The sequence below is a fragment of the Hyphopichia burtonii genome (assembly GCF_001661395.1).
Source record: "Hyphopichia burtonii NRRL Y-1933 unplaced genomic scaffold HYPBUscaffold_2, whole genome shotgun sequence".
NCBI classification, from domain to species: Eukaryota; Fungi; Ascomycota; class Pichiomycetes; order Serinales; family Debaryomycetaceae; genus Hyphopichia; species Hyphopichia burtonii.
The window spans coordinates 169047-191083 of NW_017963729.1; the positions used below are offsets into that span (position 1 = coordinate 169047).

The window sequence follows — 22037 nt, forward strand, 5'->3', positions numbered from 1 at the left end:
AGGTCAAGAAGAAATTGATAATTGTGTCAATATCCTACAAACAATTGCTCCACAACTTCCAAAAGAAGCACCTGCAATAATACCATTACCATTGTATGCGGCTTTATCACCTGCTCAACAACTGAAAATATTCGAAAAAGTAAAGGGAAGAAAGAGAAAAGTTATTTTAGCTACTAATATTGCTGAAACTTCCATTACAGTGAGTGGAGTCAAATACGTTATTGATTCTGGATTACGTAAAGTTAAAGTTTGGAAGCACCAGCTTGGATTATCTACGTTATTAACAACCTCGATCTCCCAGGCTTCTGCTAAGCAAAGAGCAGGTAGAGCAGGTAGAGAAAGTGTAGGTAAGGTTTTCCGTTTATATTCCGAAGATGTTTTTTTGAAGGCATTGCCCAAACAACAGGAGTCAGAAATCATGAGAAATGATATAATTCTTCCCATTCTTACTTTGAAGAAAATTGGAGTTGACGACTTACTTAATTGGACCTGGATCGAACATCCAGGCCAAGAAGCTATTTTATCTGCATTGAACACTTTATACACTTTAGGAGCCTTGAATGACAGTGGGAAAATAACCCCATTAGGTTATAAAATGGCGGTATTACCATTGCCACCCCAGTTATCAGTTGTGTTAATCAGTGCTTTGGAAATGGGCGTTTTAGCTCCAGTAATTGACATCGTGTCTTGCCTCTCGGTTGATAATTTAGTATTAAACGTGTTTAGTGGGAACGGTGAATTAAGGGACGAAGTGAATTTTAAGAGAAGACAATATTGCCCACTAGCCACTAAACTGGGTGATTTGATTGCATTAAAAGAGTATTTCAATTATTTCAACGAATTGTACAAGTCCAAGAAAATACCAGAACTAAAGGCCTGGTGTAAAGACATGTTTTTCAGTTTCAAAGGCTTTAAAAATGTTCTTCGAGTAAGGAACCAATTGAAGGAATATATGGTTTCAACGATAAAACAGGATGATAGTTTATCCCAAAACCAAAGAGAAACTCAACTTAAAAATTTAAAAGGTCAACTAGAGGCTGATGACATGAATATCGAAAGCGATACTGATGATGAAGAGAGCAACGATGACTTCGGAAAGGCTCTTAAAAAACCTCTAGACGTTGCCGAAATCCTAAAGTCTTTCTTGAAAGGTTACATAACAAATACAGCTATAGGAATGCCTGATAGATCTTTTAGAACTTGCACTAACGGTCAATTGATAAGTATTCATCCATCTTCTAACTTGTTTGGTAAGGCCAATCTTGATGCAATCATGTACATAGAATACGTTTACACAGCAAAGGCATACGGTAGAAGTTGTTCTGCCATCGAATTGACTTGGTTACAAGAGATAGCTCCTCATTTATTGGGAGGAGCCAAAGTCAACGTTAACGATACCTAATAGTAATAGAAGTAAAGTAACATCCGTACATCTGTAAATAAATTGAAGTAACAAAAAAAAAAGTAAGACGAATACTTTCGATATAATATCTGTCAAAGTTGCAAACTAAGAGGAAGCTTATGGACTACGATGAACCACTTCCCCTTATAGAAAGGTCGGAGATCATTATCTTTTCCGATTTGTCGGATGAGCAAGATCAAAACCTGACGACATCGCTTGCCTTCTACGGCTACGCAATTCTATTTTCAACCTGGCTTTTGTTTCTTATTACTTTCAATTCATTATTCAGCGTCTGGTCTTACGTTATTCAGCCACTTTCGTATAATCCAGAATCGAAAGAGCTACACAATAAATTGTCATACATATTTGAGAGTCTTGATAATTATGTTTTGAGTTTTTGGTGTATATATATTGTAATTTGGTGGTGGTCGATTATATCATGGTGTGGTCTTAAACTCTTTAGACATTCCAAGGGAATCCAGAGTTAGGTTTTCAGTTACTTAACCATCTTCACCTCTAGCTTTTGTCCACTCGGTGCCACCAGTTTGCCGACCTTTTGTTGTTATAGTTGATGATGGCATATCGATTCGTGATTTAGACCCGTTCAATTCCAACTTTTCTCTATTGTGTATAAGAATTACCTTATTATATAAACTCATTAGTTTTTCTGATTCATTAGAGCTTGTAGGATCAATATACTCGAAGTAGTATTTGAGAAGCTTATCACAATTAATTTTATGCAAGACATCTTTGATATACTGCACGTTTGATACGGTATTGGTTTTTGGGATTCTCTTCTCGATAGAAGTAATGTATTTTTCACTAAGATCAATCATATAGCTATCATTTATACCAATGACCCAACTCATCTTCTTACCCCAGTTCTCACAATATAGATTTGGCTCATCGAACACAGCTTCACATGGATCAATATGAACCCACCTTGATAAAGCGGAACTGTAATATTCACACCAGACATGATCTTCAAAATTCCAAACGTACCGAATGCCGGCATCAGCGCCCAAAACAGCTCTCAAGATTAACATAAAGCAATTAACCCATTCTCCACATCTTCCTTCTCTCGTTTGCAATAACTTAGTAGGACTATTAATTCTTGGGAAATCAATTGACTTCTGACAAGTTTTACAACGATATTTTTCTATTCTTGTAATCTCATCGGGATTGTTGATTGGTGGCCCTTCTATACCGATGGAATCCACATTCTCTGAACCATTTTTACAATTAGAGCACTCTGGAATAGTGATCCATTTGAAAAAATCATGTTTGAAGTAATGCAATAATTCTAATACAAGAAAGTCTTCATACCCAAGCTCGATTCCGTCTTTGGATTTCTTCTTATCACTCTCTTGCTCTCGCTTCTCCACTCCACTGTATATCTTAGCAAGATCTATAGTATCAAGAACTTTATCTAAATCACCAGCTTCTTTATAGCTATCAGTTATGTTCGCTAATCCAATTATGTTCAGTAAGAATCTTCTGTCAGATTCGCTATAGGGTCTTGCTACTTTTGCCTTTGCACCCTTCATTGACTTTTGGAAAACCTGCTTGGAGTATATGGTTAATAGCCTATTGGCTAGCGATTTATAATCGGTTTTAACACTCATTATGGCACAGTTTATACAGAAAGTATCGAGATCAAGCAATAGTCTAATATAAAAGCTGATTCTGAGATCTAAAATGATTTAAAGTGCGATTTTATCTTTATTTTTTTTTGACTTAAAATTAGGCAAGTATATCATTATTTCATTAAAAGTTATAAAATTTCACGTTCAATGACATGAATAACATAGAGGCAATTATCCAAAAGGACTAAGCTAAAAAAGTTAACTGAAAAGAAAAAAAGTTCAAAAAAAAAAAAAAAAAATACTATATACAAATTGAAAATCTAGTATTACAAAGGAGATATTACTCCATGAATGGTTTGCTAATGTACAGTATGAATGGATTAACTTAATCCATCATTTCCGAATCTCTGGATTCATCTTTTGTGTTTTGAGATTTTCTAGTCTCGTCGTCATCATTTTCTAAATTAAGATCTTTTATAATTTCTTCTTCTTCTTCGGTAAGCCCAGTAATGTCTGGAGGGATCTCTTGCATTTGGACTGAAGGAGCATGGGTCAAGTACCTTAGCTGCTCAAGGATCTCAAGTTTCACGCTTTCAAGATACTTTTTTGAATTTTTGTTATCGATTCGGCCCTCTAATTGGGGATGTAAAGAAAAATCAGGACCAAACCAGTCATAAGTAGGTAAGTAATTTGGAATTTTTGGATCTATGGTTACATCATTCAACACCGACGTTTCGTAGCACCATAAACGAGAAACATTTCTAGGAGTATAACCCCCACCACCTAATACAAGCATGGGGATACCGAATGATTTAATGAATTTTACACACTCACCGTGCCCTCTAATATTTAGATTGAAACAACCTAATCTATCAAACCCAAGGGAATCAGCACCACATTGTTGAACAATACAAGTCGGTTGGAATTTGGTGATCAAGGGCTCCATGATCAGTTTGAATAACCTTATATAAGAATCATCATCTATACCATCTTTTAAAGGTACATTAATAGCATAGTTTTTACCCTTACCTACCCCTATTTCATCCGTGGAACCAGTTCCTGGGAAAAATTCCCCGTTAAACTTGTGAAAGGAAACAGTCATAACACGGTCTGTTGTATAGAATGCTTCTTGAACTCCATCCCCATGATGTAAATCGATATCAATGTACATCACTCGAGGGTGAACTCTTAGTAGGTTCAATATACTAAGCACAATATCATTCACATAACAAAATCCACTTGGTTCTGATTTTTTGGCGTGATGCAACCCCCCTGACCAATTAATTGCAATATCTGACATTCCACTAATCAACTTACGGGATGCGTCTAAAGAAGCTCCCGCATATATCGACGAATAATCGTACATCCCATCAAACACTGGACAATCATCACCAATGTTGAATTGTGCTAGCTTTTTATCTGACAACCTAGCTGTTTTCTCAGGAGTTATGCTCTGTAGAAAGTTCACATAATCTTCGGAATGAAACTCTAACATCTCCTGTTTAGTGGCTTTTCTTGGGGTATACAAGTCCATCTTCTCGTACAATTTATATGAAATAACCAAATGGTCCGTAAGCATGAGCCTGAATGGCTTCATGGGATGATATGGCCCATAATGATATTGACTTACTTGTGGATTGTAATGGTATGAAACATTGGTTAAATTCGAATTGTTATTCGGGTAATGCAACGGTATATGACTAGCCGTCTTCTGATCGGCAGTGAAAGTCTCAGTCTCACTTACTGGTATCGCCATTATTATAACCGTCTCCTTGAACAGAACGAGTGAATAGGTTATACCGTATAAAAAATGATTAGAAGCAGCTGTTAATGGGCTGGTTACAGTTTGAAAAGAAAGAAAGAAAAAAAAATAAAAAAAAAAAAAAAAAAAGACAATTATTGAAAGACCCAAACACCGTCAGACATTGTCGCACAAGTCTCGCGACATTTCACTTTTGAATACTTTTTCTTCTGTCGCCACTGTAGAATTCAGCTGGAGAAACAGATACTTTGATAAAGTGATCTTATTTCTGGAATCCATTGGAGTTTTTCTAATTACATTTTAATAACTAAATAATAACAATGTCTGGTATGTATGAGGAGTTTGAAGCCGCGAGTGAAAGTTTGGTACTAACCATATTTTGGAATAGGTTCTGCAGGATTTGACAGACATATCACTATTTTTTCACCAGAAGGTAGATTATACCAAGTTGAATATGCATTTAAGGCGATCAATTCTGCCAATATCACTTCAATTGGTGTTACTGGTAAAGATAGTGCCGTTTTAATCTCACAAAAGAAGATCCCAGATAAATTATTGGATGCAGAAACTGTTAGTTATATTTTTAAGATTACCCCTTCAATTGGGATGTTGGCTACTGGTGCAATTGCTGACGCTAGAGCACAAGCATTAAGAGCCAGAGCTGAAGCTGCAGAATTTCGTTATAAATACGGTTATGAAATGCCGGTTGAAGGTTTAGCTAAAAGAATGGCTAATTTATCTCAATTATATACCCAAAGAGCTTATATGAGACCCTTGGGAGTTGCTTTAACATTCTGTCAAGTTGATTTCGAAGATGAGGATAGAGGAGCTCAAATTTTCAAATGTGATCCAGCTGGGTATTATACTGGAGTTAAAGCAGTTGCAACCGGACCAAAACAACAAGAAGCAACCACTTTCCTTGAGAAGAAGTTTAAAAAAATAGACTATATTAAAGGAGATTGGAAGGAAACTGTAGAATTTGCTATTACATCCTTGAGTTCTATATTAGGGACTGATTTTAGGAAAAATGATATTGAAATTGGTGTGGCCACCACTGATGGCTTCCGAGTTTTAACTGCAGATGAAATTGATGATAGATTAATCGCTATAGCTGAACAAGATTAGTTGGCTTATTTATGTACCAATAGATAATACATGAATGCAAAAACTTAATGTAGAAAAAAATTTATAGATTTAATGAAATTTATACAAACTTTTGTGAACGAATTAAGTTATTCAGACTTTTACATAGTAAAAAAAAGGAAAACAGGGAATTATATTCTCTGATTATATGTTTACCAAACATAAGGAATAAACATATATGGACAAGCTTCCAAATATTTATCCCAATCGGCGCCGTACTTCTTAGCACATTTTCTTTGATCTCTGTAAGCTCTATGGACTAAAACAATGAAAAAGAAAACTGGGAAAAACCATGGGAAAGGAGAAGCAAAGCCACACATTAAAGCCCAAGTTAAGGATTGAATCCAATCGGCAGTATAATGAGCTTTACGAGCATAAACGTACCAACCATCAGTTAAAAGAAGAGAACCGTTTGCACATTTAATAAATTTAGGGTTTTCCAAATCAGAAAATGGTAAGTATGGGAAAGTCTTACGAAGATTTTTATTACCTGACATGATTCTTCTGAAACTGTTTTTTTGACGATTACCAGTATCGAAAAAGTAGTAAGCAATAGTCAAAGTAGCGAATAAGGCAACATTATAAGCAATACTCCATTGATATTCCGAAGGTTCATGGTAGTATAAGAACAAAGTACAATGGCAATAGGTGAAAGGAACACCAGCGATATTCCAGAAAAGTAACATGAAACCGAATTTTTCATAAGCCATATCCCAGGTTGGAACAATAAGTTCTTCACCTTTAGCACAAGCGTTAGCATATAACCAATGAGCATATAAAACAAACGCAACTTGTGGGGTAACATATCCATAATCTTCTAATTGCTGTAAAGCACAAGCCAAAGATAAAAAGAATAAGAAGAACCAAGGAATTCTAACTTCGAAAAACATCTTTAAATCCAAGTACTTACCAAGTCTTGGGTTTAAAGGTGCTCCCATAAACATATCATAAATATGGTTACCAGTCATACGGTGATAATCACCAGTGACGTAGAGACACACAAGATATAATGCAACCGAGCCAGTCATACCGTAGATGATAGCAATGGTCATAAACTCACCAAAATGTTCAATAATATAAGGTAATTTGAATAAATTAGAGAAATGTAAACCCAAAATAATAGTCAAGGTAGTATAGAAAGACCATTGAGCATTACAAAAGTAAGGTAATTGTTTATTATTCAAGTGGGATAACGGTTGACCTTTAGTCCAAACCCCCGGTAAAGTCAAGTAGAAAATACCTTGAACAGTCATAAATAAAGTGAAAATGAAAATAGTCTTGAAAGATGGAATACCGTAATCAATGAAAAATTGCAACAAGTCATCCAAAATGAACTCTGACCACGATTGCCCATCGGATGGCCATGCGGGCTTCCCATCATAAAACTGAGCACTAATCCACATGTAATACATGAGGAGTGGGAATCCAATCATCATACCCAATGCACCAGCTGGACCACCAAACTCAAATTCGATTTGGTCTTTTGGAACATAGCCTGGACGTGTTTGTTCGGTTTGAGAGCCTTCAGCTCTTTCAATCAACGGACTGGTTTCTTCAGACATATTTTGAAAATTGCTTAGTCAACAGTTCAATTCGAAAGAAGAAGTAAATGAAGGTTGTTTATATCTATCAAAGCGAGTGAAAAATGATTCTCGATGATGTAAACAGCTTTTTTCAAAAGCAACATGATCGAATTAAAAATAAGCGCGAACATGCATCCGGGCTCTTTGGCAGTTCTGCAACCAAAAATAGGTTATACGACGGGAACGAGATGCTCGATGATTTGAATTCTAAACGATATAATGGGCTACAAGGATGGGTGTAAATCACTCAAATGGTGAATAAACAATGATTTAAAGACGATAATGTTACATTAGATGGAGAATGTTATAGGGGTAGGTAGGGTGTTTGAAGAGAGAAGCGGATGATTGTTTACGCAAAAGGAATTGCATCCATGTCTCCAACAATATCCTTTACTGCTTCTTCACCTTCTTCGCTCGAGTCTTCGAGACCACGCTCTTTACGATGCTTAGCCTTTTCTTTAAAATGGGCAACCTTGTCCAAGGCAGCTAAGGAACTACCGTTACCCAATTTGACCAAACCCAGGAAGAATAATTCGATTTTTTCAAAATCAATGTCTCTTTCAACTAATCCAGCACAAATCCGGAAGGGACTTTGGGTCATGATGCAACGGATGTCAAATAAGGTAGTGGGGAGAAAGAAGTTTGTACTCTCTGTCAAGATTTTGCCTTGCTGCTTCAATTGATTATACATGTCTTTATATTCATCTTTACCTTTGATGAAAAATGCGCTCTCCACTATATCTCTCACCAATTGTTTCACCAATGGGTGTTTATTAGGTAATTGTAGGAGACCCGGGGTTACTAAGATCCTCAAGTTAATCGAATCAACGTGGAGCTGATGAGAAAAGTCAAACCAGGAATAGTATAGAGTATGGCCGTCAGGATCATTGAATTTGGAATACGCTGCTGGGGGCAAGACTATCTTGGTCAAGGTTAATCTATAATCTGGATGTGCCGGACTGGTTCTAGGAATGATGTATGATTTTCGTTTGAATTGTGGAGCAACTTGCGATTGCCTAGCATCATGTACTAACGCCATCAATTTGGTGATTCTGGAATTTGATAATTGTTTTCCTGGATTGTTACGTAATGACTCTAAACAATTGGTAAGTTCTTGAATAAGATAGACATAACTCATACAATAACCAACAAACAAATTAAACTCATCCAGAACCAGTTTTTTATCAGGAAACATTGCATTGAGATGGAGATTCTGTGTAGGATACGATGTCTGAAGACCAATATGAATTAAAGAATCATGATACTCGGGATTACTTTGTGGATTAAAATGACCAGTATCCAAAAAAATAATTTTATTGTAATTTTCGCTATCGTCCTCTGTATCTGTTGTCAAGATAATCAGTTTCACTGAGCTTTCCGAACTTGAAGGGTTCTTTTTAGTTTTGGTTAAAGTTCCACCCAAGGGCGTATATAATCCAGCAAGTGACTCGATTGCGAAAAACCATATTTTGGCTAATGCCAATCCACCCGACATGTATTGATTATTTAAATCATTAGATTTAGAAATTTTACTATAATTAACCAAAAGATCCTTAGCTCCTCTTAAATGAGTTTTCCAAGAACTAAGTATGCTGTCTCTTTGGGTATGAGCACTGGCGGTGAAATTTGAAGTTAAGACTAAAACTGTTAGTAGTAACTTTTCAATATCATTGATTAAGTGGGATGAATTACGGTCACTGGCACCATTTGATGCAAATGCATCACTTAAAGAACGTAAACAAACAGAAATGTACTTTTGTCGAGTTAAATCATGAACTTTTTTACCGGTTTTGTTGAACTGGAAAGTCGCCAGTATCGCTAATAACGACGTTAAAAGGTAGGGACAATTCTTCAGATACATCAATAATAACTTGACTGTTTCATTGGATTCAACCGAAGATGCAAAGGGGTACAAATGATATGATAAATCAGTGGTAAGAAGGGTTTTCAAATAGGTTATATGGGGTGCAACCAAGTTATTATGCTTTATGCTTTCTTCAATTAGTTGACTGGTAGACATTTTCATTTCTTCGACGATTCGATCCTGTAAATTATATGATTTATTTAAGTCCTCTTGATTATGAGTATTGATCCGATCAGTAAAATCATCAATCTGGAAATTGTGTCTTTCAAATGTGTCACTTCCTGACATTGACCCCGAACTTCTATGGCTGTTGGCAGTCGGACTTGCATTATCACTTGTTATTCCCATGAATGGTGTGTTTCCATTATGAGAATCGGTTAGTGGTTGAATTTGACGTTGATGGTGTCTTAACATAGTTTCGTCGGAAGTATACAAATCATGATTTTGAAGAGCTAGATCTACCGATACTAAATGATTGATATCACTTACTAATAAGCTTGCTTCATCAAATAGATTCTGCATATCTTTATTTTTCATTAATTCGGGATTGATCAAATCAGCTCCGCCGGTGGCTCCATGTTGCAGAATTGAATGAGGTTCATTAGGAGATACGATATCTGTTATATTATTTCTAAAAGATGATTTTGGGACAGTTAAAGGAGGGGCAGGACTGTTAGCCCTAATTGAAGGGAATGCTAATGAGGTCATGGAAGGGAAACTCATTTCAGGAATGCCAGATCCTCGAGGAGGGGGTAATATGGGGGTTGTCTCTGAAGAATAATCATGCTCAACTTCGTTCCCTTTTATATCTGCTTGTTGCATATAACGATCCAGAGGGCTATGAGATGCATGAATAACTGGAGGACTTGTCATATTAGACACACTCATTGGGCTATTGGTTTTACTAAACTGATCAAGATCATCGTTACGTTTCACTATTTGAATATCCTTGTTTTCAAATTTTTCACCATTACCATTGTTATGGTTGTTATTGCTATGATCTTGAGTGGAATCCTGGGGTTGAACTTCACTAAACTTGAATCTCGACTTATTTTCGTATACACAAGTTTTATTCAATCTAGTACAATTATAGCATTCAGGTTTTTCTTCCAGGCATTTTATTTTACGACGACGACACTCGTTGCAACCTCCTCGACTATATTTTCTTTTCTTTATCACTTTCTTTTCACCATCCAGTTTCTTGCTCTCATTATCGTAGTTGCTCTCTTCGCTGAGGCTCTTATTATTTGATGTTACTGCTTTGGAAGTAGACCTTGAAGATCTTGTATTAGACTGCTTCCTAGCCATATCAAACTTTCTTGGGCCCTATTCTATTATGGTGAACTTTTGTCGGACTTCCTAATAAGTCTATATTGTAAAACTGAGGACTATTAAATGAAATTTATTAAACTCTGCTTTTGAATCTTGCTTGTTTACTCGAGTTTCGCCTGTTCAGTAAAGAATAATAACGGTAACTGTACCAAAACAAAGAGTACTCGGGTTCTTCTGCGTAATGCTGTAGCTGTAAAACGAAGAAGGTCTGACAAAAGGAAAAAACTTTATTATTTTTCAGGTCAAGAATAAAGAAAGGTAACTGATACTAGCGGAATAATTCCTCCTTATGGAAAACTTGTAAATGCACAAGTAACCTAGTATTGTAATTCTCCGTCGCTGCTATATAATATAGTAAAAGACAGCAAAAAATAGAGGGAAAGACGGAATGTCAATGTTATTTTTTTTTTTTTTTTTTTCAGTACAACGAGGAATTTTGATGTTTTATTTTTTTCTTTTAACGGCCCTGTTCAGGTTTAGGAATTTTGATGCGGCCATCACTTTAAAGTTCTACGAGACAATCAAAACATGACAAAACTAATATTATATAATTTATAAAGAACTAGTAAAAGCACATTATGGAAGAGAGGGAGACATGTCAGGAAAAGTATATATATATAAGAAACAAAGATAGTATACAGCCTAAAATACAAAAAAAAGATATGAAGCCAATTCCAATACATGACGGAAAGCATCAAAGATATAGAAAGAGACAAAAATCAATAACACATTAGAAAAAAACAAAGTAATAATAGTAAGAAGGCAAGATGTAACAGAAGGAAGGAAAAGCAATCAGAGAATACTTTGGATCTTAGTCATGATACGTCTACCATGGGGAGTGTTCTTGATATTTGGTAACAAAGGTTGTAAAGCCAAAGATAAGTCAGCCAAATCTTCTTTACTGGCAACATCCAAACTAGTTTGTAAGACGTAATTACCAAACGCATCATTTAACATTTCACTGAAACGGTCTTTATTGAGTAATAAAACCTTAATTAAACTATCGGTTAATTTATTGATTCTTAAGGATTTTTCAATGACATTAGAACCAAATTTATGTAAGGATAATGAAATAACATTTGATTTGATATGATCCAAAATGATTCTGATTGATTCATCATCACCTCTTGATAATACATATTGTACAACGTAATTTCCAAAAGGATCTAACGATAAGTTAGTGGCGTTTTCAGCCACTTTCAAAGATAATTGTTGGCGTTGTTCAGCATTACCGTGATCCAAACATCTTTGTAAAACACAACATCCATGTCTATGAGTAGCAATTTCATTACAATGTAATGAAGCAGTCTCAAAAATGAATTGATTATCTTCGGATTTTAATTTTTGTAAACATTTCTGAACAACGTGATTACCATTCAAATCTCTTGATAATGATACAATGTGAGGTGATAATGATTTGATAATTAATTGAGCTTCTTCTTCAGTAGAAATACATTCAACTAATTTTTGTAAAGCACGAGTACCATGAGGATCCAAAGCAATTCTGATAAATTCGGGTGCTGCATTTTTAACCAAAATAATTCTTTGATCATTAGAAACATTTTCAAATAATTTTTGTATGAGATAATTACCAAATGGATCAACCATTAATTCAATGATTTTTAAGTAAATTTCATTAAAAATCATGGTTGCAGCAATATCATTTGTTAAAAGATTTGGATCATTGGTTGCTGCCGCCTCGCGACCTAAATCCAATTGACGTTGTAAGAAACGGCATCCATGTTGATCTTTACACAAGGAAAAAAATTCTCCGGTGAAGTCTTCTAATTTAGCATTTGCATATTTGGAAGCATCGTCTCCTTTTCTTCTATGATTATTGTGCATTTTACGGTGCACATTCATACCATTATTCATTCCATAATTATTATGATTATGACGATGACGTCCACCGTGATGAGAATTACCACTACCATTGAAGCGATTTGACATCATGCCCCCATTAAATTGACCACCCACGGGTTGAATCCCGGAACCACCTAATCTAGTGTCGAACCCCGGTTGACCAGGAATTGATGGATGGCGGTGATGGGTATTAATGATTGGATGCTGATTCCACATACTAGGACTACCTACTTGAGGAGGTGGTCCCATAGTCATAGGAGGAGGCATTGACATGGATAAATTATCATTAAAATAAGAATTTTTAGAAGCTTCTCCTCCAATAGCTAATGACACTGGAGTAGGAGTTCCACTGATTGGGAAGTTTCTAACAGGGAATGGTTGGCCAATTGGAGTACCTGAAGGATTTACTGATGAATCATTAGAAACATTTCCTTCTTGTTTGATCCCTTTATTACCATCATATCCGCTTCCAGAGTAAACTGCAGGTTGACCAGGGTTGAATTGCATTTGAGAATCCAAGACACCACCGAAAACAGGAGGTGGAGGTGTGGAAAATGGACCATGCAAGTTTGGAATATTAGGAGGAATAGCACCGTTTGGGATTGGTCCAGAACCATTACTTGTATTAGCATTGGAGCTTGAAGCGCCACCATTGATTGAGGATTGTTCTGAGCTTGAAGCACCATCTTTTGAATCTTCAGGAAGTTCAAAAGGTTTGACTGCATTCAAATTCAAATCATTAGGATTCGATCCATTTCCATAAGCAAAAGGAGGAGCAGAGGAAGGAACGAAATTATTAGCCCAGGTAGTAGAAGGAGTACTAGTTGGACCAAAAGTCGAAGGCATAAATCCGGCACCGGAAGGATTAGGAGTTAAGGACCCTTGATGAGGTGGATGATAGAATTGTTGATAATAATTTCCAGCAGAAGCATCGGCCCCATGAGCATAGAAAAAATGGGGTTGCTGCGGGAATTGATTATCATTTTGATGTTCATTAATGGCAGCAACATCATTGGAAGGATCTTTGGGTAATTCAAAGTCTCCATCTAAATCAAGATTACCTAAAGCACCTACTATATCCAAATCAGTTGATGCGGTTCCAGGAGCAATTGTTCGATCTTGATTATTTGAAGATGGTCCATTATTGGCTGCAGAAGTAGAAACATCAATGTTACCAGAAGTACCGTCATTGGATGAAGATCCAGATGATTCTTGTACTTCATCATCCATAGAATGAGTAGAGGTATTGGCGACATCGGCAGATTGGTTGAAAAAATTTGAAGTATCTTTGTTGAAGAAACTGGATCCAATTGAAGCCGATCTCAAAGCTCCATTGTTCTTGGAAGCAGATGCTTTCAACAAAGTTACCGGTTCATTATCCATCGGATTGGACATGGATGCAGAACGTGATTGTAAATTAGCAGTCATTATGAAATTTTTCAGTCTTCTAATTTTTTTTTCAATTTTTTTCGTGAGTTGATGCAGGACTTTTTTTTTTTTTCTTTTGGTTTACTTCGCTATAGCACAGGGAGTTAAGATTAATATACAAAAAGGGTATTTTCTTTGGTTCTTTCAAAAGGAAAATCTTTAGTTTCTTGGTGGGAGGAGCAAACAGTAACAGGAATTAAAATTTTCAGTGAGGATCCTTTGGAAATCAGATGAAAAACTGTAGATTAAAGCTGCACGGGAAAATAACCTGGCGATAATAAGAAAAGCAAAAGATTCTTGAGACACTAAAGATCTTAGCAAGAGGGTTGAAGGGATTTTAAAATACAAAAAGAAAAGTAACGGGTGGGTGGGATATTCTTTAGTTTAAGAATAACTCAGATGTGAAATCAAACCCGGATGATAGAGAAAACAAATAAACAGTTCAAAGCGCAAAGACTCTGATATTAATGTACAGTTGGAATATGAGATAATAGAAAAAGAAAACGGAAGAATTAGAGGATTATGCAAAGGAAACGAAGGAAGTTGGAGAAGGAACTGGAGGCAGAGTGGGTAGATGGATTAATGACGAGCAGTATGGGATACGGTTAGATGCTTCACTTGTTTCTGAAAATGCTAAGTATGAGGGTGTTCTGTAAACGCAGCTAAAAGCCTAAACTATATGGATGATAAAGGGAAGGTGGATAATATTTAACCATTAATCTAATCCTTGAAAGTAAAACAGGAGCTAGCTTTTTTTTTTTTTTTTTTTCCAATATTCGCTGAGCCCTCAGTAAATTTGATCTGTTTTTCTACTATGAGAAAATTTTTGCCTGAATTTTTGTGTTTGAAATAAAGTCCTTCATCCTTTTTTGAGGGATCTAATGGTAAAGGCACGAAGAGGTCAGTAGAGGACTACTACTATTACTGGGTAATCGAAGCTTTATACAACGGCTGTAGACATGTGTCAAATCCAGAAGGTTGATTTGCTAATTCTGCTAAATATAGAGATGTAGATTAATCTTATCGATTTTGAAATTTGAATTGCTGCAAGATTTTTCAATCGTCAGCTAAGAGTCGTCAACATATACTTCTTAAGCGAAGTTATACACGAGGTTATACTGGTTGTTTATTTGAGATACTTTACTGTCTAAGTAACACCCGGTTTAGGAGGGATGAATTCTCCTGAAGGCCATTTAAGAATTGCAGCATTTGAAAAATCGCTATAAACATTAGAGTCCGGAATTTTGCGACCAATTCTCAAGAAGATCAGGAAGCTACCTTGTTCATCTTTGATCTCGTTCTTGGTCATGGCTGCATTGATCATATCTGTCATCAGTTGCGAATTGGTGAATAACTCTTTAATATTGACCGAGTCTACTTTATCCGCAACATATCTTTCGATATCATTGATCAATAGAGAGACCAGGGTGTATTTTTGTTTATCTGAAGGAATATTAGCCCAGCTTAATATTCCTGAATTTTTATTAAAGTCTAGCAACTCTGGTGGTAGAATCTTTCCCGACGGATCGTCTCTATTTAACGACGTAGCGGTTTCTGCAATGGCTGCAAGCCCCCATCTTGATACACCAGATAAAAACAATCCAAACAAGATTCCTTGGAACATTATTGCAGTTCGGCCACGAGTGGCACATCCCGGTATTAATAACATCGCCAAGATATAATGATGGATTCGAAGGGTTAACCCTGGTAACTGAGATATGATAATTAAACTGAATATGAAAGTAAAGTAGATATTGATATATTTTTTAAATCTCCCACTCAACCATATCTTATAAGCTTGAATTATAGCACAAGTCAAGATTGTGAATATGATACTACCAACAGCTAGAAACCCTCCTGGTTGTCTTTTCAAATCTTCTATAGTTAGCCGATCAACTGGTAATCGATCAAAAGAAATATTATTCAAGACTCCAAGCCAAAATAATGGATACCATAAAAATAGTCTTGTCAAAGGTGAATGTTTCATGTTTGACTCTTCCGGCAAAGTATCAAAGGTTCTTTTAGACGAGGTATGCCATAACACATATAAAATAAAACAGGTTGGTAAGAATCTTTCTAAGCCAATAGAAAGCAAATGGGAATAGGTTTCAGGATCCATGGCATCGACAGTAACTGGGGGGTCCGTTGCTAAACAAATAGTCCAGAACCCAGCAATGTTGATCGCCCAATACATCACACATCCACTGGCAAGATAAACTATGGGGATTCCTAATATAATATTCACGATAAGAATCAAGAGTCTTGGATCATAACAATGGCTGAAAAATTCATCTTTTTGCAACTTTAATGTTTTGAAAAAATATGAATTGGGGAAAAACGAATTGAAATCAATTGAATCGCTTACCCCGTAATGTCCTTTAGTAGAAGGGAAGGATGATTGGGATTTGCTGTCAAAAGAAACCCGGGCACATCCACCAAAGAACGGAGAAATCAAACCGGCATGGACCCCAGCTCCACAGGGAAATGAATCAGCTCGATAAGGATGACTCAATTGATTATTCTTTTCATCATGGTACTCACCACCACCAACAAAGTATCCCCTGTATCTAACTCTTTGATCCCCAATTGGGGCTAAAGAGTATACCCAACTACCACGATCACAAAGAGCAGGGCACCTGAAAAGAACATCCTTGCCCGAATCAATCGAGGGACATAACTCCCCATTCAAACCACAGGCAGCGTTTTTTCCTCGCCAAAAAGAATTACTCGATTCACAAGATAATGCCAAAATCGGAGGATCGTGGTTATTCGAAGATTGTGGGGGATGGGTGAAATATGGAATCAAGATATTATAACATAACCCAAACCAAAGGAAAAAGTACAGAATCAATGCTAAAATTCTAATCTTTCTAGGAACGTTTTTGTTTATACGGTCAGGAATTTCTTCCAACGGCATCAAAATATGAATTCTTGGTGCTGGATCATCAACTGGTTGTGTGGGACCATTCCAAAGTCTATACAAGAATCGTTTTATCCTCCCCTTGGTCGATTGATCGAAAATATAATCATCCAAGTATTCATCATCACCATTATTCGAATCAAAATCATAATCCTGCGTATTTGCTTCTTGATTTGTATTTGTTCTTCTGTCTTCTTCGTTTATATTCTCAAGCAATCTCTGATTGGTTTCGTCATCCATAGCTGAATCCTTCTTCGACTTGTGATTCACATCTAGTGCATCAAGAGGAATTTCTTCTGTAAAAGAATCCCTCAGGGGTTCATTCATTCTCTTTATATGTAGGCACCTAGAGCTAAAATTTTCCTTTATCGGCTAGGATGGATTGGAAAAAATAAGTCGTTACTCGTCCCTTACTAGTTAGCGATCGTGTGATAAGGAAGTACAAGAGAATTGCTGGAAGTATACCCTCGACGTATTAGCTTCTGATGTGTAGCCTGGATTGCTGATAGTGAAAAAACCTAAGAAACACACTTATGTGAATTTTTCAATTCTTCGATAGTGTTGTCTTCATTCTTCGTGCTCTTAATGATTTTTTTTTTTATGTTTTGTTCCGCTTTTCTCAGACGACTTTTTGCAATTACTAGCACAGTAAATTTTAGTAAAGCAGATTACAGTAGGACTACAAATGAATAAATTAACTTTGTTTATTTAGAAAACTGTATAAGAAGGAAAGAGACATAAAACAAATTAAAAATTACCCGTCATGAAAAAAGATAAGAGAAACTGAAAGGACATAATATACACGGTCAAAGAGACCAAAATTGACTTTTAAAAGATTAACCAGAACACATGGTACATGATTCTGGGTTATCAATTGCACAAGCAATAACCTTAGAACTGAAGATATCAGATTCACTTTCACCTGAATCACCTTCGGCTGGTTTTTCTTTCTCTTCAGTAGGAGCGGCAGCAACTGGAGCTGGGGTTGATTCAACAGCTGGAGTGCTTTCTTTAGTGTCGTTAATTTTTAAGTCAGCAATTGAGTTTTCTAAAGAGGTTGGTTCAGTTGAACCAGATCTATTTGAAAAAGACTCATTATCGCTACCGGAAGCATGAACTCTTGGAATGTATTTTCTTTGATTAAGTTTTTCCAAAGATGCTTCAACTTTACCAGCGGCAACAACAGAGTCTTTATCAACGGTGAATTGAATGGCAGCAGCGGCAGCTTGAGTTCTTAAGTAGTACATACCAGTCTTCAAACCTTTCTTCCAACCATAGAAGTGCATAGAGGTCAATTTACCCATTGTTGGATCTTTAATATGGATATTTAAGGATTGAGATTGATCAATGAATGCAGCTCTATCAGCAGCCATATCAATGATATGTTTTTGAGAAATTTCCCAAACAGTTTTATATAAAGCTTTAATTTGATCTGGAACATTTGGTAAAGATTGAACAGAACCGTTATTGGCAATAATATTATTTTTCATGGCATCATTCCAAATACCTAAATCAACTAAATCTCTTAATAAGTATGGGTTAACAATTTGGAATTCACCGGCTAAAACTCTTCTAGAATAGATATTAGAAGTATATGGTTCGAAACATTCATTGTTACCTAAAATTTGAGAAGTGGAAGCAGTTGGCATAGGAGCAACAAGTAAAGAATTTCTTAAACCGTGTTTAGCCAATTTTTGTTTCAAAGTGTCCCAATCCCATAATTCAGATGGTTTTCTATTCCATAAATCAAATTGTAATAAACCTTTAGAAGCTGGAGAGCCTTGATAAGTTTCATAAGGACCTTCTAATTCAGCTAATTCAATTGAAGATTCAACAGCAGCATGATAAATAGTTTCGAAAATTTGAATATTTAATTCTTTAGCAAGTTGAGAATCAAAAGGTAATCTTAAAGCCATAAAAGCATCAGCTAAACCTTGAACACCAAGGGCGATTGGTCTATTTCTCATATTAGATCTTCTGGCTTCAGGAACTGGATAATAATTACGGTCAATAATTCTATTCAAGTTGCGAGTAACAACTTTAGTAACTTCATGTAATTTTTCAAAATTATACCAAACACTATTATTGTCTTTTTCAACAAAAGAAGGTAAAGCAATAGAAGCCAAATTACAAACGGAAACTTCTTCAGGAGAAGAATATTCAACAATTTCACAACATAAGTTAGAAGACTTAATGATACCTAAATTCTTTTGATTAGTTTTTTCATTACAAGCATCTTTATATAACATGAATGGAGTACCAGTTTCGGTTTGAGCTTCTAAGATATGATACCATAATTTTTGAGCTTTAACAGTTTGTCTACCACGACCTTCACGTTCATATCTTTCATATAATTCAACGTATTCATCACCATAAACATCAGCTAAGCCAGGAGCTTCATTTGGAGAGAATAAAGTCCAATCTTTATTTTGTTCAACTCTTTTCATGAATAAATCAGGAATCCATAAAGCAGGGAATAAATCTCTAGCTCTAATTTCTTCTTTACCATGATTTTTTCTAATTTCGATAAAATCAAAAATATCGGCATGCCAAGGTTCTAAATATAAAGCAAAAGCACCAGGTCTTTTGTTACCACCTTGATCAACGTAACGAGCAGTGTTATTGAAAACACGAACCATTGGAATAATACCATTGGAAGTACCATTAGTACCGGCGATATAAGCACCAGTAGAACGAATATTGTGAATATGTAAACCAATACCACCAGCAGATTTAGAGATTAAAGCACAAGTTTTCAAAGTATCATAAATACCATCGATAGAATCTTCTTTCATAGCAACCAAGAAACAAGAAGACATTTGAGGGCTTGGGGTACCGGCATTAAATAAAGTTGGAGAACCATGAGTGAAATATCTTAAGGACATCATATTATAAGTTTCGATAACTCTTTCAATGTCATCACCGTGAATACCAACGGCAACTCTCATGATTAAATGTTGAGGTCTTTCAGCAACTTTACCATTAATTCTTAATAAATAAGATCTTTCTAAAGTTTTGAAACCAAAATAATTATAATTGAAATCACGGTCGAAAACAATGGCAGAATTCAACTCGTTGGAGTATTTTTGAACAATATCGTAACTTTCTTTTGAAATCATTGGAGAATGTAATCCGGTTTTAGGATTTACGTATTCGTATAATTCTTTTGAAACTTGAGAAAATTGTTTGGTGGTTTGTTTATGTAAATTAGAAACAGCAATTCTAGCAGCTAAAATGGCATAGTCTGGATGAATGGTAGTCATATAAGCAGCGGTTTCAGCTGCCAAGTTATCCAATTCAATAGTGTTAACCCCTTGATAAACCCCAGAAATCACTCTTTGAGTAATGGCAACAGCATCAACATGTTCAGTATCTAAACCATAACATAATCTCTGCACTCTGGCGGTGATTTTATCAAAACGAACTGGCTCTTTACGGCCGTCTCTCTTATAAACATACATATCTAATAAAACGTACTATAAAGAAGAAGAAAATCCTAGTAGATTAAGAAAAAGTGGGAATCAACAAGTTATTATATACTAGCTACGCGTCTGACAAATACTAGTAATTTGTTTTTTTTTTGTTTTTTTTTTTTCGTTTTGTTAGACACCACTGCGGGTAACCCGTGCAAGAACGCGTTTGCTTCATCAAAAACGCCTAAACCACAACACAAACACCTAAATATTTCATGAATGAAATTTATTTCTTTAGCCAATTCAATGATTTGGGATGGAAGGTAAACAGTTCAAGGTGAGATCTGGTGTCAACACACCTCTGGCTGGGGGTCCCGTATCGGTATAGGGTATTGTTAAGATCATCATCAATGCCGATAAGAAAAAGAAACCTGACATGGACATGATAGTAGACGTGGACGTGGACGTGGACGTGATAGTAGACAGACGTGATAGTAGACAGACGTGATAGTAGACAGATGTGATAGTAGACAGACGTGATAGTAGACCATGCGTAAATTAATTGACTGGATGATTGAACCTATGTCCGAAGGACCTAAGGTGAGTGACATACACAAGCTCAAGCTCGTGATTCGACTATACCATGATTGCTTACCATGTACGAGTTATCCATGATTTGTCATCTGGTTTATACTCTTTTTTATTCCCGGTTTACTGTTTTTGGAGACTGTTGCAGTCAGTTTTATTGTGCGACTCAATTGGGAAATCAACGTACTACATTAGGCTCTATCATGTTAATCGAATATGTATTTAATCAGAAAGTTATATAATTGGTTAAGGTGCAAGAATTACTTGCTTTCTTCCTTAGTCAAGTCACTAAAAAAAGTTAGTATCGTAGCTTATCAGCCAATGAAAAAGCAGTACATACTTGAACCATTTTTCCAAGTCGAAATCGTCTTCTTTCTTGGTGGCGGCTGGAGCAGCTGGGGCTGGAGCAGCCTTCTTTTCACGGGGCCAGGCAGCAACTGCTACAACTGATGATAAAGTTAAGATGGAAAGCTAGGTTGAGGTTAGTAGTGGTTGAATAAGCATGATTGCAGAAGAACATACAACGTGGGCTGGAACTTGTTTACCTAAGATAGTGTATGCGGCGGCCATGGTAGGAGTGTAGATGGATAGTTGAATAGATGGATGTTTCAATTGATCTAATGATGATGATAGTAGTATTCATTTGACGTTTTCTTTTATTCAGTTATTGATTGGCAAGCAGCAATTCCGATTCGATCGTGCGGGATTATGTAAGCACCCGTACATCCGGCCACCTTATTCACCTCTGCTGGTCTACTTCTACTTCTCTATCTCTGCTTGTCTGCTTGTCTACTTCTCTATCTCTGCTTGTCTGCTTGTCTATCTCTGCCTGTCTTCTTCTCTGCTTGTCACTTGTCTACTGGTCACTTGTCTACTTCTTAAAGATTCAAATGTGCTTGATCTGGAGATTAGGTTTCTCATGTTTCACAAGGACCATATTACACAAAATCATTCTGGCATCTCCCTCAGTAAACGAGCCAACACTTGTCCAGCAGGATAAGGTTTATGAATTGAAGACTACAGTGATCAGTGCTTTCAGTTTGTAGAATGTAGAGTTAGTGTGTTGAACTAGTTTGTAGATTTAGTGTGTGGATTTAGTGTAGAATTAGTTTGTAGAATTAGTTTGTAGAATTAGTTGTAGAATTAGTTTGTA

The 22037-nt window shown here is 36.1% G+C and overlaps 12 protein-coding genes across 12 annotated transcripts; 3 read left to right on the forward strand and 9 right to left on the reverse strand.

Moving 5' to 3' along the window:
• Nucleotides 1-1491: 1491 nt before the first annotated feature.
• Nucleotides 1492-1890, forward strand: HYPBUDRAFT_105511 (uncharacterized protein; the record flags this gene model as incomplete). The annotated part of the gene is made up of 1 exon (XM_020218414.1): nt 1492-1890. A coding segment is annotated over one exon (399 nt), but the record flags the coding sequence as incomplete, so codon positions are not given.
• On the reverse strand, nt 1578-3032 carry HYPBUDRAFT_151882 (peptide-N4-(N-acetyl-beta-glucosaminyl)asparagine amidase). The gene has a single exon (XM_020220734.1). The coding sequence runs from the start codon at nt 3025-3027 to the stop codon at nt 1903-1905; it is 1125 nt and encodes a 374-aa protein (XP_020077457.1). The 5' UTR covers nt 3028-3032; the 3' UTR covers nt 1578-1902.
• A 308-nt stretch (nt 3033-3340) lies between these two features.
• Nucleotides 3341-4806, reverse strand: HOS2 (histone deacetylase). The gene has a single exon (XM_020220735.1). It carries the CDS (start codon nt 4742-4744, stop codon nt 3374-3376), a length of 1371 nt encoding a protein of 456 aa, XP_020077458.1. The 5' UTR covers nt 4745-4806; the 3' UTR covers nt 3341-3373.
• A 264-nt stretch (nt 4807-5070) lies between these two features.
• On the forward strand, nt 5071-5875 carry SCL1 (proteasome core particle subunit alpha 1; the record flags this gene model as incomplete). The annotated part of the gene is made up of 2 exons (XM_020223430.1): nt 5071-5077; nt 5139-5875. 2 exons carry the CDS (start codon nt 5071-5073, stop codon nt 5873-5875), a joined length of 744 nt encoding a protein of 247 aa, XP_020077459.1.
• Nucleotides 5876-5971: 96 nt separating this feature from the next.
• On the reverse strand, nt 5972-7512 carry ERG4 (delta(24(24(1)))-sterol reductase). The gene has a single exon (XM_020220736.1). It carries the CDS (start codon nt 7453-7455, stop codon nt 6046-6048), a length of 1410 nt encoding a protein of 469 aa, XP_020077460.1. The 5' UTR covers nt 7456-7512; the 3' UTR covers nt 5972-6045.
• Nucleotides 7513-7752: 240 nt separating this feature from the next.
• LYS144 (Lys144p) lies at nt 7753-10992 on the reverse strand. The gene has a single exon (XM_020220737.1). It carries the CDS (start codon nt 10646-10648, stop codon nt 7826-7828), a length of 2823 nt encoding a protein of 940 aa, XP_020077461.1. The 5' UTR covers nt 10649-10992; the 3' UTR covers nt 7753-7825.
• Nucleotides 10993-11273: 281 nt separating this feature from the next.
• On the reverse strand, nt 11274-13963 carry HYPBUDRAFT_119527 (uncharacterized protein; the record flags this gene model as incomplete). The annotated part of the gene is made up of 2 exons (XM_020219222.1): nt 11274-13653; nt 13720-13963. The coding sequence occupies 2 exons, from the start codon at nt 13961-13963 to the stop codon at nt 11465-11467; spliced, it is 2433 nt and encodes an 810-aa protein (XP_020077462.1). The 3' UTR covers nt 11274-11464.
• Nucleotides 13964-15110: 1147 nt separating this feature from the next.
• Nucleotides 15111-17123, reverse strand: HYPBUDRAFT_104857 (uncharacterized protein; the record flags this gene model as incomplete). The annotated part of the gene is made up of 1 exon (XM_020218380.1): nt 15111-17123. One exon carries the CDS (start codon nt 17121-17123, stop codon nt 15111-15113), a length of 2013 nt encoding a protein of 670 aa, XP_020077463.1.
• Nucleotides 17124-17719: 596 nt separating this feature from the next.
• On the reverse strand, nt 17720-20344 carry RNR1 (ribonucleotide-diphosphate reductase subunit; the record flags this gene model as incomplete). Its single annotated transcript, XM_020218336.1, has 1 exon — nt 17720-20344. The coding sequence occupies one exon, from the start codon at nt 20342-20344 to the stop codon at nt 17720-17722; it is 2625 nt and encodes an 874-aa protein (XP_020077464.1).
• Nucleotides 20345-20639: 295 nt separating this feature from the next.
• Nucleotides 20640-21003, reverse strand: HYPBUDRAFT_188020 (uncharacterized protein). Its single transcript, XM_020222924.1, has one exon. It carries the CDS (start codon nt 20905-20907, stop codon nt 20704-20706), a length of 204 nt encoding a protein of 67 aa, XP_020077465.1. The 5' UTR covers nt 20908-21003; the 3' UTR covers nt 20640-20703.
• Nucleotides 20998-21355, reverse strand: HYPBUDRAFT_151889 (uncharacterized protein; the record flags this gene model as incomplete). Its single annotated transcript, XM_020220738.1, has 2 exons — nt 20998-21172; nt 21225-21355. Coding segments are annotated over 2 exons (159 nt in total), but the record flags the coding sequence as incomplete, so codon positions are not given.
• A 361-nt stretch (nt 21356-21716) lies between these two features.
• HYPBUDRAFT_151890 (uncharacterized protein) lies at nt 21717-21976 on the forward strand. Its single transcript, XM_020220739.1, has one exon. The coding sequence runs from the start codon at nt 21775-21777 to the stop codon at nt 21928-21930; it is 156 nt and encodes a 51-aa protein (XP_020077467.1). The 5' UTR covers nt 21717-21774; the 3' UTR covers nt 21931-21976.
• The last annotated feature ends 61 nt before the right edge of the window (nt 21977-22037 follow it).